The sequence below is a fragment of the Pipistrellus hanaki genome, assembly GCF_964339955.1.
Source record: "Pipistrellus hanaki genome assembly, chromosome: 7".
In the NCBI taxonomy this organism is placed as follows: domain Eukaryota; kingdom Metazoa; phylum Chordata; class Mammalia; order Chiroptera; family Vespertilionidae; genus Pipistrellus; species Pipistrellus hanaki.
In genome coordinates, this window is record NC_140509.1 from 72,278,930 (window position 1) to 72,297,131 (window position 18,202).

The window sequence follows — 18,202 nt, forward strand, 5'->3', positions numbered from 1 at the left end:
GCTGGATTGGCAGTGTTGGAGGTGGAATAACTTATCCTAGAGAACAGTGATATGATTCAGTATTAGATTTTGCTCTGTATTGGGAACACTAATTCCATGAGAGCTATCTTAAATTAATGTAGGCTTCGGAGACTTACAGAAATGTGTTATTTTTTAAAATTTTATATTAAACTAGAGACCCGGTGTATAAGATTTGTGCATTGGGGATTGGAGGGGGTGGTCCGCTCAGCCTGGCCTGTGCCTTCTCACAGTCCAGGACCCCTAGCTCCTTACCACCCTCCTGCAGTGAGCCCAGCTTCTGGCTGAGTGGTGCTCCCTCCTACGCCTTATATGGGAATATGGAACCACCATCCACTCTTTCGGAACTGACTTTAATTTCTTGCCTTCTGTTATTGACAGAGTTAAAGTCTATCCAGACAACAGGCTGGAATTGTTAATGTGATATTTATTCGGTAGTTTCCAAAGGCTGCACACTGAACTACCTCCTCTTACCTTTCATTGTTCTTTCCTATCTTGCTTCCTTTGAAAAGGAAGTGATGTAAAGTTTGCTATAGGACAGACTCTCTTGCCTTTGTAACGTATCTCTGATTATTCTCTCTCAAGATGCTTTTTATTTTAGCAGCTGCTTCTCAAAACATATCAGTACCACAGAACAAGAAACACTACTCTCTCAGGTTGGAGAGCCCCGGGGGGTATGACACAATTTCAGAAATCGAGAAAATCTTAGAATAGGAGATCTTAAATTTACATCTATGTGTCCTTTGCTATTATTTGTAAGACTGTGTGTGTGTATCTGTGTTGCCTGGGAGAATACTATATATTTATGACAGGTTTCAAAGAAAGGAAGCTTTCTGGAAAGGGGTTAGAAAGGAATAGGAAGCAAAGAGCTGGGAAGGAGGGTGTTGACATATTGGAATGAAAGGTGTTAGGTAGAGGTTCAAGTGCCACTGAATTGAGAATTCTTAAGTGTAGTACTTTTTAACATTGTCCTCTCATTTTTACATTTGAAAATGTTATTTTCATTCATTTTCCAGCATGATTCTCTTTACTAGTTGATAGAAAAAGGAGTGAGCATGTCTAAAAGAACAAATATTAAGAACCTCCTAATCAGCAAGCTATAGCACATATAGATAAACTTATTTAGTCTTGACAGAAGACTTAATGAAAATGTTGGTGGTCAGAGTGCAGACCAAGAAGATTCATGCTCTTGCTTTCTGAGATGTTGTAGGGGAATATTAGCACAATGTTTGGCCCAGTTTCTAAATCTTTATTTATTATTTATTTATTTATTTTTAATTAAGGTATTATATGTGTACATATCTTTCCATTGCCCTCCCCATGCTCATACATGCCCCCCCCTCCCCGAGATTTTTGTCCATTGGTTTTGCTTATATGCATGCATACAAGTCCTTCGGTTGATCTCTTATCTCCCCCATATCTTCCTATCCTCCCCTCTATAATTTGACAGTCTGTTCCAGTTTCTAAATCTTTACATGTAGCAGTTAGGAAGGAGGAGAATATTGTGCTAATTTTAGCTGAAACCTTCTTTCCATCACACTTTCACTATTGCATTTGCTGTGTAGCTTCTCTCTTCTGATTAGACATGGAATTAGGTGCTTTCCAAGAGAAGATTTTACTCTTCTGAGATAGCTAAGTGGTCCCTAAATATGTTATTTAAAATTTGTTCAAAAGCAGTGCATCCTTGCCGAGACCGGTTTGGCTCAGTGGATAGAGCGTCGGCCTGTGGACTGAAAGGTCCCAGATTCGATTCTGGTCAAGGGCATGTACCTTGGTTGCGGGCACATCCCCAGTAGGGGGTGTGCAGGAGGCAGCTGTTCGATGTTTCTCTCTCATTGATGTTTCTAATTCTCTATTCCTCTCTCTTCCTCTCTGTAAAAAGTCAATAAAATATATATATTTTAAAAATAGTGTATCCTTAAGGGCCAGAACCAGAAAGGCAGAAGCTGTGCACCAAGGTAGGGAAAGCTGGGCACGGGCTGGGCTGAGGAAGAACAATGGATACAATTGGTGGGCCTGGGTTCAGATAGCGGGAGGCTCTCTTCCAAGAACATAGGCCCATCTGGAGAGGAAAACCAGCGTGCTATGTGGAGAGAACAGCGAGGGTTCTGCCAGGTTGGAGAAGGGGCCTGTGAGAAGGAGTAGTGGGAGATAAAGTGGCAAAATTGCTGTGTGATCACGTCATGGAGGGGTGTCAGTACCAAGGCAGGGAAGTGGGCATTTCTCTGTTTGGTTTATAGGGCACATTTACTGGGTTTTGAATAAGAACTGACAATACAATTATTATGTTGATGTACTATATACAAGGAGTTTTAGGATGAAGTATGGAAACTTATTTATTATTCATTATTTTCTCTGCAGTTAATCCTATTTCTTGTGTTATTATGTTATTTCTAGAAGTAGAGCTTAAAGATAAAAATTTCATTAAGGCATACAATTCATAGGGCATTATTTATTCATCTAGATATTAGACTGGTGTTTATGATGATGGGACTTGTTTTCTTCGACTATTCTTTTATTAACAAATGCTATTTAGTCTAAATATTCTCTACTTCTCCCTCTCTCTTTAACTGGATTGCAATAGAAGTTTTTTATTGTTATTGTTTGCTTTTGCCGAAAGAAAGCCAAAATGCTATTAATCTGTAGGATGCAAATAGGATTTAATTTTTAAAGGCAAAGTACCTGTTTTTATTTCCTAAGTATTTATCACTAATCACTTGATATTCCTTTTGTAAAGCAGTATTCATGTGGTTTCTCTCTTTTTAAAAGCACAAATCTATTACATGTTTATTGTGGAACATTCCGTGAATGTGTATAAACAAAAATATGAAAATAGAAGACAATTACAGCTCCCCCCACCTTGATAATACAACATTTTGCTATATATTCTTTGTATTTTTCCAGTTATATATGCATGTTTATGGGTGTACATGCTATATTTATACATGAATGCACATACATTTGCACAAATGATATCATTCTTAAAAGACTACTTAATTATTCATCAAACTGATTTGTCATAATTTTACAAATTGTGTATTATCGGATATACAGTATAAAACACTTCTGTTTTTCTCTATTTTAATGATGAGATGAGCATCTTTTTTAAACTATCTCTTTGTACATATACAGGAATTTTTATCTAGTGGACATTCCTAGAGTTGGAATTGCCGAACAAAACAGTATATGTCTCTTTTACTTTTAAGGGTTTTGATTCTCATTGCCAAATTGCTCTCCAGAAAGATTGCACTTAAAAAGATATTATAAGGCTTACCTTTTTCTCCAAGTCTTAAATGATATATTTGAGAATTCCATTGTTCAAGAGCTTGTAGGAATATATGTAAAGACACATTCAAAGTCAATACATTATATGTATGTGTACACAGAAGTTTCATTATTAACTGTTGAGATAGCTGAATCACAATTAAATAGAATTGAATCCATTAGACATCTGAGGAATTAGTTAGCTGGTAACAGCACAATAAGTAAACTGACACTCTAATCTAAAAAGTGAGGGAAATGCATATTGTAGAATTTCTGACTCTAGGAGTTGGCAACTATTTATCCTGGGAGACTGTGGAGGTAATTTGTATAAGTTGGTAAGAATAGCATATTGTTCTCTATGTTTGGGATGATGGAGGCGGTCAGACAGGCAGCTACCTTCACGGTGCCTAGTGGGCTCATTGCCTCTGTGTGAAGGCAATTGGCAGAGGACTTAGAGGACCTTTGGTGCTAGTGCCTGCTTCTTCCTCCCTGGAGCTGTGTAATACTAGTAAGTGCATATCACCCCACAGCACTCAGAAAATGTAGCAGAGCCAGGCTGCATTGACGAGAAAGCCCCTTTACAGTAGGAAGCAACTGGAAACAGGAGCCTGCAGCTTGCGTGTGCAGTGTCACTGGCGGAAGAACCCTGAGGGTGGCTGTGGAAGTGCTGGCAGGGCATGGCCAGGAATAGCTCCTAGCCAGAAGAGCAAGAGCAGAGGGAGGAGCCCACACTCATTTTAGAGATATTGGGGAAGGGAATCCCACTATTTTTGTATTCCAGCTTGAAAAAGTATTCAAATATTTTCCAATGAAATGTTCATGTTATTTTAAAAAGCCCATTACAAGAAGTATCCTTATAGAATTGAAATATCAGCAGTTTAAATTATTTATTTATTTATTTATTTATTTATTTTAACCTGCATTGAATACCCTTGAAATGCTGAAATAGTTTGGACAGCTTTTTATTTCGTGACTGTTGTCTTTCTAATAATGATGAAATTGATATTCTGACTAATTAATATACTTTGTTCATTTCCTTAGTAAGAAAATTATTGTTGCTTAAAAGTGCAACTGGCTAAAAATTGCTAAATAGTCTTAATGGTAAATAACATGCTATTATACTGAATATCATAAAATGTGAGGTAAAGCATATTTTATTTCAAGTTTAATTTATCAGGGAGAACATTAGCATTTGAAAATCCATAAGTCATTTGGGTCACTACTTTACAGTCAGAAGTCATAATACATACTTGTAAAAACAATTTAATTGCACTGCTGCTAAAATATGTCCCCGAAACAATAAAAGTTGTTATAGCAGTGGAGGAATAGGTCACTGGTCTGGGAGGAGGTTGAGACCCAATAACACTAAGAATCTTATCCAAGATCTCAGCCTGGCCATAGTTAAAAGCAATAATTAGTCTGCTCTGCTGTGGTGAATTTGAAAAACATCTCCATGAAGCAACGATGGGCTTCTGAATGTGTATATAGCCCAAAATAGAAACATCCTGCTTCTATAAATTGGGTTGGAATCCAGGATATCCTGTTGGGGGGGGGGGAAAAAAAGAGCATTTAACTTCTCCAAAAATATACATGGCCAATTTATTTGTTAGTGTGCAATCTATGAGAATCAGGAAGGGAGATAAAAAGGAATTCCAGGTTACAAGAGAAGATGAGAACTGGGAAAAATGAAGTAAAAGCAATATTAGTATCACTATTGTAAGCTTATTCTGTACTTGGCCTCATAGTGTTGTCACTGGAGAATCCACTTCCTCCCTTGCTCCTGGGAGCGGGGTTTAGGTTCTTGGGGTACCACTGAGATAAAGAATTTTCAGAAACCCCTGCAGGCAAACAAGATGTGGTAAAAGGCGTTATTTGCATAAGTCCCATGCCTCTTAAGCCAGTCCTGAAAGAGCCTGGGTTCCAGTAGAACCCAAAGCAAGGCCCGTGTTCAGAGCTGCTGTGGCGTGTTGCAGCCAGGCTCAACTAATTAAAGTCCCTTAGTCCATCGAGTGGTGGCCCACATGGGCCCAGAGCCAGGTGGCACAGGGGAACACACCCCCTGTCACAGGAGTCGGAGCAGAAGGAGAAAGCTCAAGAAAGCTCATTCCTTTGTTTCAAAGTTGAAATATTCATGTTTCATGAGCTTGCAGGGACCATGCCTATTATGGCCACTGACTAGTCCTCAGGTGTGACTGAGAGACAGGCACATTCCCAGGTCACTCAGACCTTACTGGGTATGCTCCAAACTGCCTTTGTTCAGTACCCTCAGCGATCAGCAGGGAAGAGACGTGGGGAGCATTAAATTAGCAAAGCTGTATAAATGGCATGGCTGTATTATCCAGTCTTCCCTTTACTCCTCCCCTGTTAATAATAACCAGGTTATTCTAACAGCAACAGAGTTATGATATGAAATCTTGCCATAAGCTCTGAATCATGATACCACCAAATGGGAATTTGTCAGATTTAAACTTTTGATTCCCTATATAGTGGAAGTCCTCTTATCTTCCATGATTTGCATACATTTTGGGGCATTAATTGAACAATTAGACTAACAGTCAATGAATGTTAGTATCATAGGTAAAAGTTACTGTGTTTTAGGGAGGAAACCCAAAGGGTGGATTAATTTTACAAATTGCTTAGGAGAGAGGTCCAAATATAACCCTTGTGACACCAAGTTCTGTAACACCATGCCTAACACATTTAGGTTAATTTACATTCTAGGGGGAAGTATTGTACAATAAAGTTTATGTTCAACCTTAAGTATAATCCACAAACATATTTCCATTTCTGTGAGGTGTGTCCATGTGAGAATGAATAGTGACATGAGAAGCACTGATTGTTTTTCTGGAGATAACCTTGAACTTATACCATCAGCTGATGTGCAAGTCCCATTTTTGAGCTTTGTACTATTCCACCTTTGCATACAGTACAGGAACTGTATACTTGAGGAAGGGACTGTGAGGTTCCATGAGGATAGGGCTCTTTATGTCTTGTGCCTTCCCATGATAGACAACCAGTGAATATTGATTAAATCAACGGAAGTAGGGTAGATTTGTAATTTTCAAACCAGGTTTCTAGAAGCTATAGTAGAGCATAAGGACTACTACAGAATTGGGACCAATGGCCAAGCTGAGAGCTTCGTGGGTGAGTCTCTAGAGATGAATCTACCCTATATCAGATTCTCAGTCTAGAAATTTTGACATTTTAAAATTTTAGTCCTCAGAATTACACTGCAAAGTATATTTTTTCTCTGCACTGAAGTTTAGAGTGGCTAGTACACTGCAAAAGATTACACAGCTTTATAACTGATTATCTTGGGTTTGGACATATAAATGATACTAGTGTCTACACTTTTAGTCCATTTCTCTGCAATAGTATTATGCATACGGAAAAGGAGAGCTGCATGCTCTATGTAAATCAGGCCCGTATGGTCTTGCTTTGTTTGTTTGATATTAAAAGACTTCTGCTTAATAATAATACTAAAGATTTTTTTTAGAGGCAAATGTGGATTTGAACCAGGCTCTACCTGTTTGACTATTCAAATAGTCAAAGAAATTACTAATTATCTCTCAATTTTCTAATTGGTGAAATAGGATTAGTAACAGGTTGTTGCAGAGAGCAGATGTATAATGCATGTTATGTGTTTTGAACAATATCTGTCACCTGTAAGAACTTCATTTGTTTACTTGTTTGGTATCTGTGGCTCTGTAATCTTGAGTTTTAGTTGTAACACTGGGAATAGATTGGCATTGTGTTTAGCATTCTTTCTATTATATATTCCTTTTTGCTTATCTATTTGTTTAACTTTATCATATGTAATGTCATTTCAGGTTCCTATATGATAGTGGACTCTTCAGACCACGACCCTGGAGAAAAAGCCAGACTTCAGCTGCCTACAATGAAGGAGAACGACACTCACTGCATTGATTTCAGTTACCTGTTATATAGCCAGAAAGGGCTGAACCCTGGCACTCTGAACATCCTAGTGAGGGTGAACAAGGGACCTCTTGCCAATCCAATTTGGAATGTGACTGGATTCACGGGGAGAGACTGGCTTCGGGCTGAGCTAGCCGTGAGCACCTTTTGGCCCAATGAGTATCAGGTAATCATCCTTTCCTTTCTGGTTAATGCTTTGATGTCGTTGTATCTCACCATGTATATAATGCTTAGATGTAGATATTAGCCCCATAGAAATGTAAGGTTGTCCGTCTAACCCACCCCCACCCCTTCCTTGAGCAAAGTTTTTAATACCTTGGAGTAAAATCTTGAAAAATGGAGAAAAATCATTCCACTTATAGGAAAAAAATAGTTCAGGTACAAAATTTGTTGGTTATTTGGCAAAAGGCTACTTATTGGCAGTTTTATTTCTGTGTGTCTGTGCAGGAAGAAATAGTGTTTTTGATTTGAATGCAATATTCAGATGTGATTGGTTTACTCATTTCTTGAAAATAACAGCTGGAAAATAAACATGAAATAGTGTTTCATGAAGTCTGATATCTAAAAGGGAGGCAATTGGAATAATTTTGACAGTTACTTGAAGTATGAAAATAAGCAGACAGCTCTGGCTAGGTGGCTCAGTTGGTTGAAGCATGGGGCCATATATTACAAGGTTGAGGGTTCAATTCCTGGTCAGGGTTCATACCTAGGTTGTGGTTTGATCCCTGGACAGAGCACGTATGGTATGCAACAGATTGATGTTCTTTCTCACATAGAGGTTTCTCTCCCTCACTGGCTCTTTCTCTTCCTGCCTCTCTCTCCCTCTCTCTCTCTCTCTCTCTCTCTCTCTCTCTCTCTCTCTCTCTCTCTCTCTCTCTCTCTCTCTCTCCCTCATCATTAAAAATATATTCTCCAGTATGGATTAAAAATTAAAATCTTAAAAAAATGTAAGCAAATGAAAAAAGAAAAGCTGTCCACACGTCTTTGGATCTTTCCCCACCAGAAGTTCATTCACAGGATAATAGAGTTGTTCAATAATCCTCACTAGGAGATTCAGTTCCTAGAAATAGAAAGCTACCTTTTTTGAAAGTTCTCCTTTGTGTTAGAACTTGCGATTTAAACTTTTAAATGGCTTGCTTATTTGTAGTTTATTAGAGAGCTTAATGAGAATGTGTTTATGTAATTGCATATTTTGCAATAGTATATTTTGCAATAGTATATTTTGCAATAGTATTCAATGAGTACTTTATAAGCTAATAACAGTTTCATTTCTGTTATTTAAAAATTAACCATTTCTTCAGTTTAGGTCCAAGAAAGGGGGACAGTCAATCTATTGTTTTAATTGCTTTGCTTTGAGTTGGTTTTCTGTGTACTAAAAGCCTCTTACTTCACAGGTGTTGTTCCACAGGTATGGTTCTTCATTCGGGGGTATGTGTCTTTTGAGATTTCAGTGGGGTTTCATTAGGTGGCTGATTCCATTATTCCAGAATAGAAAGATGTTTTTCTTCAGTCTGGGAGAGCCGTCCTCTGGGGAGGATAGAGCTTTGGCGGGGGTTTGGGGGTGGGGGGGTGGGTGGAGGCTGCATATGTGCTAGTTGGATTGGTGGACTAGTGCTCCAGTACTAGAAGGAAGGCCAGTGGGCTCATCTCTGACAACAGGGGGCTCCTGGCTGTCAACGCTGGGCACCCGCAACATATACTGACATATTGACTTCACAGAGAATCTATGGTTGCAGTGTAACAAAACATTGAAAAAAAAAGAAAAGGCTCTGATTCAGCAAGATAATACTGTCAATGTATGCAGACTTCTTACAAGGCCCAAAGAACAAGTCTAGCATGCTTGTTAAAATGTTGGGTTCTGGAGTCATGCTGGGTCCTATAGTCAGCCCTGATTGCTCTTTGCTACCCGTGTAGATAGCTGGTGAAGGAATTGAATGGTTCGTTGTACTTTAAAATACAATAGAGTTTGATGAGTCCAACAAATAATCTCTGTGATATCATACTTCTGTTCCTTTGTGACTAAGAAATGACATGCATTGATTACTTTCCCCTTATTCTTTTTCTAACACCTCCCTTTGAGTCGTTTACATTAATAGCTTTTTATATGGCCCAGATTCTGCAATATTAATGTTGAGTTATAGTGCCTAGGACTGGATGAATGCTTCTTTGTTCAGTCTTATTCTGCATGACAAAGCCCTCTAGTTTACATGTACCTGCCATTTTAAGCCAGCAGTGTAAAAAGGCTCTGTGAAGGTTTCAACCTGGCCAGTGAGATCTTTTTGGGTATCTCTTGTCAGAGAAAAAGACGATGAAATATGTAGAACCTATGGGCAAATGTCTGTTGCAGATTGAAATTTGAGCCACAGATCATTTTTTAAGTGATTACTTTGCTTCCACACATTTTCCCTTAACCTGCAAAACTTCACAATCAATGAGAGTGAAGAGCAGAGTAGAACATTTTTCATGTGCTTAGTTAGTGCTCAATAAATTATTTGGTTGATGTTTTCATCGATTCTGTCCTTTAGATACGTATTTGTACCTGTACATCAGTTATTAGAAACAACCAGCTCAACACAAACTATATTTATGTTGCCTTTTCGCTATTAGTAAAAAGCATGGAAAACTTTTGACTACTGCTTACTGCAGGATCTTTATGGATTTTTTAAAAATAAAGCTATTGCAATGGGTCATACTAGCTGCTTACTCATTTTCATTCTTAAAGATACAGTGCTATTTTTAAAAAAATTTTTCTCCCAGATTCTAGATTAAGTAAAGATATGCATAGAAATTATCTTTCCCCCCATAATTTAACTCAGTTTCTCTTTTCCAGAGAATTTACTCTCTCCAAACTCTTTGAACCATTTTTTTTATACTCTAATTTTTATAATTCCTTGTCTTTTGTTGTATTTCTAGAGGAGAATCCTGTATTTTCTTTGCTTGAGCCATTTTTTTATCTGACCACTTCTCTAAGCAACCCCCTTCTCGCCCAATTTTAACAACAGTAAAAACTACCAAAAAGAAAACAGCCCCAGAGTGAAAATACCTTTAACTAATATAGGCTAATTTTTGTATAAAAATCATACTCCTGGAAGTGTGTGCGTGGGGGAGGGGGTTCCCCCCATTTTGTGTGACAAAGCTCCATAGCTTACCTGTACCTGCAGTGTTCCTCTTTTCCATTTTCCAGTTGAACTAAAAATCTGCTCTGATTTGTCCTTCCCAGTGATTCCATCTTACCAGATGCCTAAACTGGAGGTGAATGTGGTAATTAAATCATATTTGCTATGGATTATTAAAAAATGAAGAGATAGTGGTTTTTAATCCCATGAAATTTAACCTGTGATTTGAAAAAGGAAAAAATAATATACATGACATTGTGAAATGAAGGCAAAAATGATTCTCCAAATAATGAATTTCGGTTACCTGGCAGATCAGGATAAGGCTCATGAACTTGGGAGCCAACTTTCCTGGGTGAATCTTGACTTTAATTTTGCAGCTGTGCGGCATTGAGCATATTCTTTAATCTCTTTGACTATAGTTTCCTTCTCTGAAAAAACGAGGACTACCATAGTACCTACCTCATTGGCTTATTTTATCACACGAGTCCACACTTTGTAGAAAAGTGTCCTACACATAGTGTTTACCATAAAGTTTAGTTAATATTATGATGGGTAAACAAAAAAAAATTAGACTCTACTGGATTTCATATGTGCTCAGAATGTTCTTGTTTTGAAATCATGCTATTTTTAAAAAAAGACTTTTTTTTAGAGCAGTTTTAGGTTCACAGTGAGATGAAGAGGAAGGTACAGTGATTCCCCATATATCCTCCACCTCATGTGCATAGCCTCCCCTATACTCTATGTCAACAGTGGAGGGACCTGCATTGACATCAGAATTGCTCAGAGTCTGTGGTTAATTTTAAGGGTCACTTTTGGTGGTCTACCTTACAGGGGTCCTCAAACTTTTTAAAGTGGGGGCCAGATCATGGTCCCTCAGAGAGCTGGAGGGCCGGACTATATGAACTACTAATTCCTACTGTAACACCTTGGCTGCGCTCACTGCCCAAAAAAACTGGCGGGCAGGATCAGACTCCCCTGGGGGCTGCATGTGGCCAGCGGGCCGTAGTTTGAAGACCCCTGTCTAAGAGAATGACAAATGCATGGCATGTCTCCATCATTATAAGAGCATACAAAGTCCTCTCACTGCTCTGAAAATCACCTGTGCTTCACCTAGACTTCCCTCCCCCTTCATGCTCTTCTTTTTAGGTTTTTTATTTATTCAAATGTCAACTTACTTGACACCTTATTTAGCATGAGGTCAAACCATGCTCACCGTTGGGGATACTGGGCACGTCCCTCTTCCTCTGAGCCTTATAGCCTTGCTTGGCAGTGCAGGAGATAATAATGTAAAACAGATGTGGAGTGTCGCCTTAAGGAGCCTAGGCCAGATAGGAAATGTGAAACATACCTAGATAAAATTTGAAATAATACAGCAATTGTTAAATGACTTAAGAGAGATAAATATGAAATGTAGCGGGGAAATGAAAACAAAAGATAGATTTGTTTCCAAAGTAACTTGAGGCCGGAGTGGGACTAGCTTTCTCAAACCTGTACCACATTGTTTTTCTCAAACCCCAATTATTGGGAGCCAGCACACTCTGTAGTGAAACAAAACACGGAAATGCAATTTTGTTTATGACATAAGCACTGCATTGATACACTAATATGTAAGGAACTGTTTCTCACCTGTGTCTTCAAGGCGATAGAGGTCTTTGCTGCTCAGTATACTAATTATAGAAAATGTCATATTTTATTTGTTTTATTTGCAATGGCCATGGGATACTAATTCTGCCTATTTTTATAGGCCTCAAGTAAGCATTGTAAATTTTTAAATTATTTACTAAGTAGAAGTAAAATGAAAAAAAAAAAAGTGTGAGGCATGATCTCGGTGTTAAATTTCAATGGGAGATCAGCATGCCTCTAAAGCATAATTTTCTCCACTCTGGAAATCTGACCTGTCTAGTATGCGTCAACTAAGTTCTACTTTGGGGATTAAATCCATTAGTTTCTTACTGAACAGTGAGGTTGTTACCAAATGAGGCAGGCAGACATAACTTTCAAAACTATTAGTGGAAACCTAATCTGCTGTTTTCCATTAACTGGGTGCACGTCATTAATCACAAAAATGATGCGTGATGAAAACTACAGGGGTTTGGCCAGAAATTGGAAAAGTGATAATATAGCAGAATGCGCCTATAAACACACACACACACACACACACACACACACACACACACACTCACACAAAACAAAACAAAACAAAACAACAACAACCAAAACAAACAAACAAACAAAAAAACAATCTCCAAATACACTGAGAAACAAACACTGAACTTTTGCAACTCATTTTCTTAACATTTTTCATTGGTTTGAAAAAATGTAAGAACTGGACGGCATGAGATTTTCTGTTTTTGTTTCCTTTCTGAAGGTTTATGTTAGCATGTATTGCGCTAATATTTTGGCCATGGGATGATTGTTACACTCCAGAGAGATTGCTGGCTTTGGACCTAGGAAGATTGGGACTTCAACCAAGGGATTATTTATTTAAAATAAAAGATCTCTAAAAGATTGGTCTTTGGGGACAAGGGCTGGAGTAAGAGCATGCTTATGAATCATCCATGTAAAATGTGAGGAAAAGTGAATATAATTTCAGTGCCATAGCTCTGGAAACCCTTCCAATTTCTACAGGTTGTCATTCAACCATGTAGAGCCACACTGAAGAAAGGACGGCAGGACTTTTCTTTCTTAGACTGGTTAGTCTGCTGGAGGCCCTAACAAAATACTACATTCTGGGTGGCTTAGACAGCAGAAAGTCCAAAGATCATGGTGGAAGCTATATGGCTTCTGATGAGAGCTCTCTTCCTGCCTTGCAGTTGGCCACCTTCTCACCGTGTCCTCACATGGTACAGAGACATAGTCCTGGTGTCCCTTGCTCTTCATATAAGGGCACCAGACATTAGGGTCCCATCCTTATGACTGCATTGAACTTGACCTCCCAAAGGCCCTATCTCTGGATAGTCACATTGGGCATTAGAATTTCAACATATGAATTCGGGAGGGGGCATACAATTCTGTTCATAACTCTAGACAGAGCTTATAGCTGTAACGTCTTCATTTATAAGCATTATAATTGACTCTGGCTTGTTATCTTGTATAACAGTGTTATAGATATTATTAATTTTCTATCCAATAGTCACTCTTCTCATTTTCTTCCACTTTGGTAGGACTCCCACCTCGCTGTCACAACTTCCTTTCCAGGTAAGGGTGGCCATGTGACACAGCTCGGTCCAGGGAGTTATGGGGACCTCTGAGAAACATGTTCCTCCCAGCTAAGAAGAGAGAGATATATTGTTACATGAGAACATGAGGCTTGGATCTACTACAGTTGCCATGTAGCTGTGAGGTAGGAGGTAACAAATTGAGGAAAAGAAGAAAGTGTGGAAGGGGCTAGGGTCCTACTCTCAGGTGAAATAATAATAAAATTAAAACAAATTTTTAAACAACTTTTAGATGGGTCTTTTCCTATACAGCCAAAAGCATCCTAATGTACTATGCCCCATCTTTTTCGAGCTTTCAAGCAATCAATCACATTTCTCGCCACATATTGTTTATGGATAAAACATGTGAGACATAGGGGAGAATTAAAAGTTTGCATATCTATCTTCAAATGAAACAACTTATGCTTTCAGTTCAGTTGCAGAGAGAAGACACTTAAAAGAAAATAGGGCTATAAGACAATCAGTGATTGAAAGAAGAAAGGAAGGACACTTCATCTGTTCTGTGTCTACTATGTGTCAGACCCCGGGCTGGATACTTCCTATATGTCACCTTTAGTCAGTTTTAATATTTAATCCAGTATGTGGATGAAAAAGGAGCTCTGTAACAAACCTAATATAAAATACCTCATAGGGTGATCTGATGATAAATTCTAATGGAGGAATCATGCTTCAGGCCTATAACTTCTTAGTAAAAGTTTATTTTAGCGGAAACCATTTTGGCTTGATGGATAGAGTGTGGCTCTGTGGACTGAAGGGTCCCAGGTTGGATTCCAGTCAAGGGCATGTACATTGGTTGCAGGCACATCCCGTGGGGGGTGTGCAGGAGGCAGCTGGTCGATGTTTCTCTCTCATCGATGTTTCTAGCTCTCTATCCCTCTCTCTTCCTCTCTGTAAAAAATCAATAAAAAATATATTTTCTTAAAAACAAGTTTATTTTTTGCCTAAGCCATCTCTGTCCATTGTTTCTTTGCATCTAGGTTAACACACCTTGGAAATGGCTCTTCTTCAGACCCCTTACAACATTATGTAATCTGGAGGCTAACCACCCTCCAGATTACATAATGTTGCCAATTATACTGTAATCCAGTCACCACATTCTTTCTCCTACATTCCTGTAATCTTTGCCTTCCCTTCTTAATTCCACATAGTATATAAAAGAAGCTGCAGAACTGTCATTCTTCAGGAGCATTTGAGATCTTGCTTCCTGGCATTGTTGTTAGTTGGTTCAAATCAACTCATAGAAATTCTCTGCAGGTTTGGACATTTCTTACCTACAGTGCTAACGGGGTGTTTCTCCTCTTCATGCATGGATTGAGTTGCTGGCTCTTTAATGGTCAAAATTATTCCCCTTTTACCTCTTTAGTAACTTAATCTTACTATTAAATGTTTGCACATTAGCCTATCAGTGACTTCTGAAGTTAGTCACAATTACATAGGCTTATTTTGGTTATGGCAGCCGTAATTTCTTGACACGGGCATTTGGGTTCATTTTTATGTTGGCAAATGCATGTTATTAACGAAGCAGCTTTTTGCTGCTGATCTTTAGTCTTAATCATTCCCTATTTGTTTCACTTAAAGTACTCCAAATGGGTTTGGAGAAACTCCCACATTATTATAGTCACTGTTTATTCGAAACTTACAACCTTGTGAGGGTGACTTCTCCCTGATTCCTGACCGTGATTTGCTTTTATTATAAAACATCAGCTTTACTTTCCTGCTAGACTCTGTTTGTGTATTGACTCAGTGATGAAATTTACAGTTTGTAAATAAAGGTAAACAAATGAAGGGAAAAGTCTTTCTAGTTAACACGATAATTATTGCAATTGTATGACAGCAGTGTCTCCTTTTTCTGTTAAATCATACCTGTTTTTATTCAGTGTAGCAGTAGCTGTCAAGGGCCCCTTCGCTAATTCTTTTGAGAAATACACCTGTGAAATAAATTCATGTATCTTTTAATAGCAGTGGGAAAATAATGAGCAGTAAGAAGAGGCAGGTAGTGTTTGTTCAATGTATGACTTGTTTTCCTTAGGAGGTTGTTTTATCCAAGGGGCAGGGGAGGGAATGCCAGTCCTTTGCTCACTCACTTTCCTTCAGCCCAGTGTCTTGAATCCGACTCCTTGTTTTCTATACCTCTGTATACATTATTTAACAGACATTTACCAGGCTGATTTTTCATGTCCTGAGATTAGAAAAAAAATGTATTCTTCTAGGGCAGGATTCATAGCCAAATACACAAAACAATGAAGGAGCCATTTCCTTCTGATCAGTGTAATGATGTTTTTGACAACATTCTGCCATTTGTTAATGCAATAGCATGTCATATCAGGAACAAAAAAATAGATAACAAATGAAAATCAATTCCTTCAGTTAGTATGCCTGTTTTCTTTGAGAGTTAATTGGAACTGGTCTTTTTAAAAAAGGGTTTTTGAGTTTCTCTACAGCTTGAATTTCTGTGTGACTTCTTTGTTCATTTCCATTTCAAAGACTGACCCCCCACCCCCCAAAATGTGAGCAGAATACTAGCTCTTCATGGGAAAAAAACAAAAATGAGTGACATTATCTTCTTTTTATCTAAAATGTAACTTTTATGCTGTGATGATTTCAGTTCCAATTTTTTTTAACATAATGGAATAATAAAAGGATGTAAATATCTCATAGTTTATCAATTGAGAGATTGTATTTAAGTGGGAAATATAAGGGCAATTTCAGACATTTGTATAGTTTGTATCTATTTTACTAGTCCTTTAGATAATGTTATACATGTAATCTAATTCTGTGATTAGTGATACAAGTTGGAATATAAAGGGGAAAAAACCGTTGGACACTGAAAATAAAAACATCCATTTATGTAATCTGACAGACGATTTATGGTTAAATTTAGTTGTCAAAATTTTTAAAAAGTGTTTTTAAAACTGGTGTTATTAAACCAACTGCTACATGTAATTTCTGCATTTAGTTATATAAATAACCATTGTACATACCACTGGAGCTCCCTGATGAGATTTGGATTCTTAATATTCTTTGAATGATCTTTTAAAAGAAAATCATTCTTCTCAGCTTTCTGGAAGCAGTAAATCAATTCTCAATTTATGTTTACAAAATAAGGCCTATAGTCATAAGTGTATACCCAGTAACAATTCAATAAAATAATAAAAATGGAAAACTTTCAGCACCTAGAGATCAAAGTTTGCTTCAAACTTAAACATCTTTAGATCCAGTCACTTTGCAACAGCAGCACAAATATATACTTTGAAACAGATATTAACCCATTTCTTGGGTTAATATTTATTAAAAGTCATTGCAGTTTGATTGTGAAATTTCATAATGTAAGTAAGGCTTACAAAGGGATGAAACCAGTTTAGCTCATAAATACTAGGGGGGTAAATTCCCCCCTCCCCCCCTTTTTTTTTGCGACTGGGGTGGAAGGGGTGTGTGTGTTGCTATTTATTTTCTTTTTCTTTCATGTTTTCCTTCCTCTTTGTTTTTACCACCCCTTTACATTAGGTAATGTGACTGTCATGAGAGAAGTAGATCTCTCTCTCTTTTTTTTTTTTTAAAATATATTGATAGAAAATAACATTGAGACCATCTTATATATTGGGTTATGGTCTTAACTGGATTTCATTTGGCCTGTGTTCAGTCCCTGGTCCATTGGTCAGCTCTGCTCTTTGAGTGACTGTTTTTTGGGCCCTTTGAGTTTCAGTCCCTGCAATGCTAGATGACAGCTAGGCTATCATTCCATACGTGTTTTATGAAGTTTGAAGGAAGTAGTGAAAGCTGCAAAGTAGTCCATCTAAAGTTCTTATTTACAAGTGAAAGCCATTAACTAGAGCTAGCAAAGTTGAAAAGAGACAGAATAGAGTCAGAGAAAGATAAATATCACATGATCTCACTCGATTGTGGAATATAATGATCAACATAAACGGATGAACAAAAGTAGATCCAGAGACAGAGAAGCATTGAACAGACCGTCAAACCTCAGAGGGAAGGCAGGGGAGGCTGGAAAGGGGGTATAAGAGTTCAACCAAAGGACTTGTATGCATACTTATAAACATGTCCAAGGGACACAGACACTGGGGGTGAGGGTGGGGTTAGAGCACGTGCTGCGGGTGAGAGTGGCGAGAAGAGGTCAATGGGGATTTTCTCACAGCATTTAAGGGAAGAGGATTATCTAAGACTGAAAAAGACATTCTAGGCTTGGAAAGAAAACAAACAAGTATGGAACAATTTCTTATTTTTCTTCAGGAAATATTAGTCCAATAAAGAGATTGCTACGTGCCGATAATTTTGATGGTAGGTGATGGTTATATAAGATTTTTTCGGCACAATGATCTCTAAATTTTATGTTTGAAAATGCTGTGATAAAAGAATGGGGGAAAACAAAAGTCATCTGAGGGAGATGACACATTAATATTGGCTGTCTTATATTGTTATTTAACTAAATGTCCAACGGAATAGAGAAATCCATATTATTAAAAGAGCTCCAAGAAGGAAGCAAAACATAAGCTTGAGTGTTCAGACTAAAGCGGAGGGTTATCTAGATGTGTGAAGGCAGGAGGGAAAGGGGGTTGAGGTTTCATAGTTACCAGGCACATAGCACGCCCTCAATTGGTCAGAAATGAGAATGATTCTGTGGGTGGGGACCTCCGC

General features: G+C 38.0%; 1 protein-coding gene across 7 annotated transcripts in view; it reads left to right on the forward strand.

Annotated features, from left to right (window-relative positions):
* Nucleotides 1-18,202, forward strand: part of PTPRK (protein tyrosine phosphatase receptor type K) — a 449,847-nt gene that overhangs the window by 167,981 nt on the left and 263,664 nt on the right. For all 7 annotated transcript variants that reach the window (XM_084889601.1, XM_084889599.1, XM_084889603.1 and 4 more), the window contains exon 3: nucleotides 7,113-7,384. In XM_084889601.1, coding sequence (XP_084745727.1) covers nucleotides 7,113-7,384 — 272 coding nt within the window. The remainder of the gene's footprint in view (nucleotides 1-7,112; nucleotides 7,385-18,202) is intronic.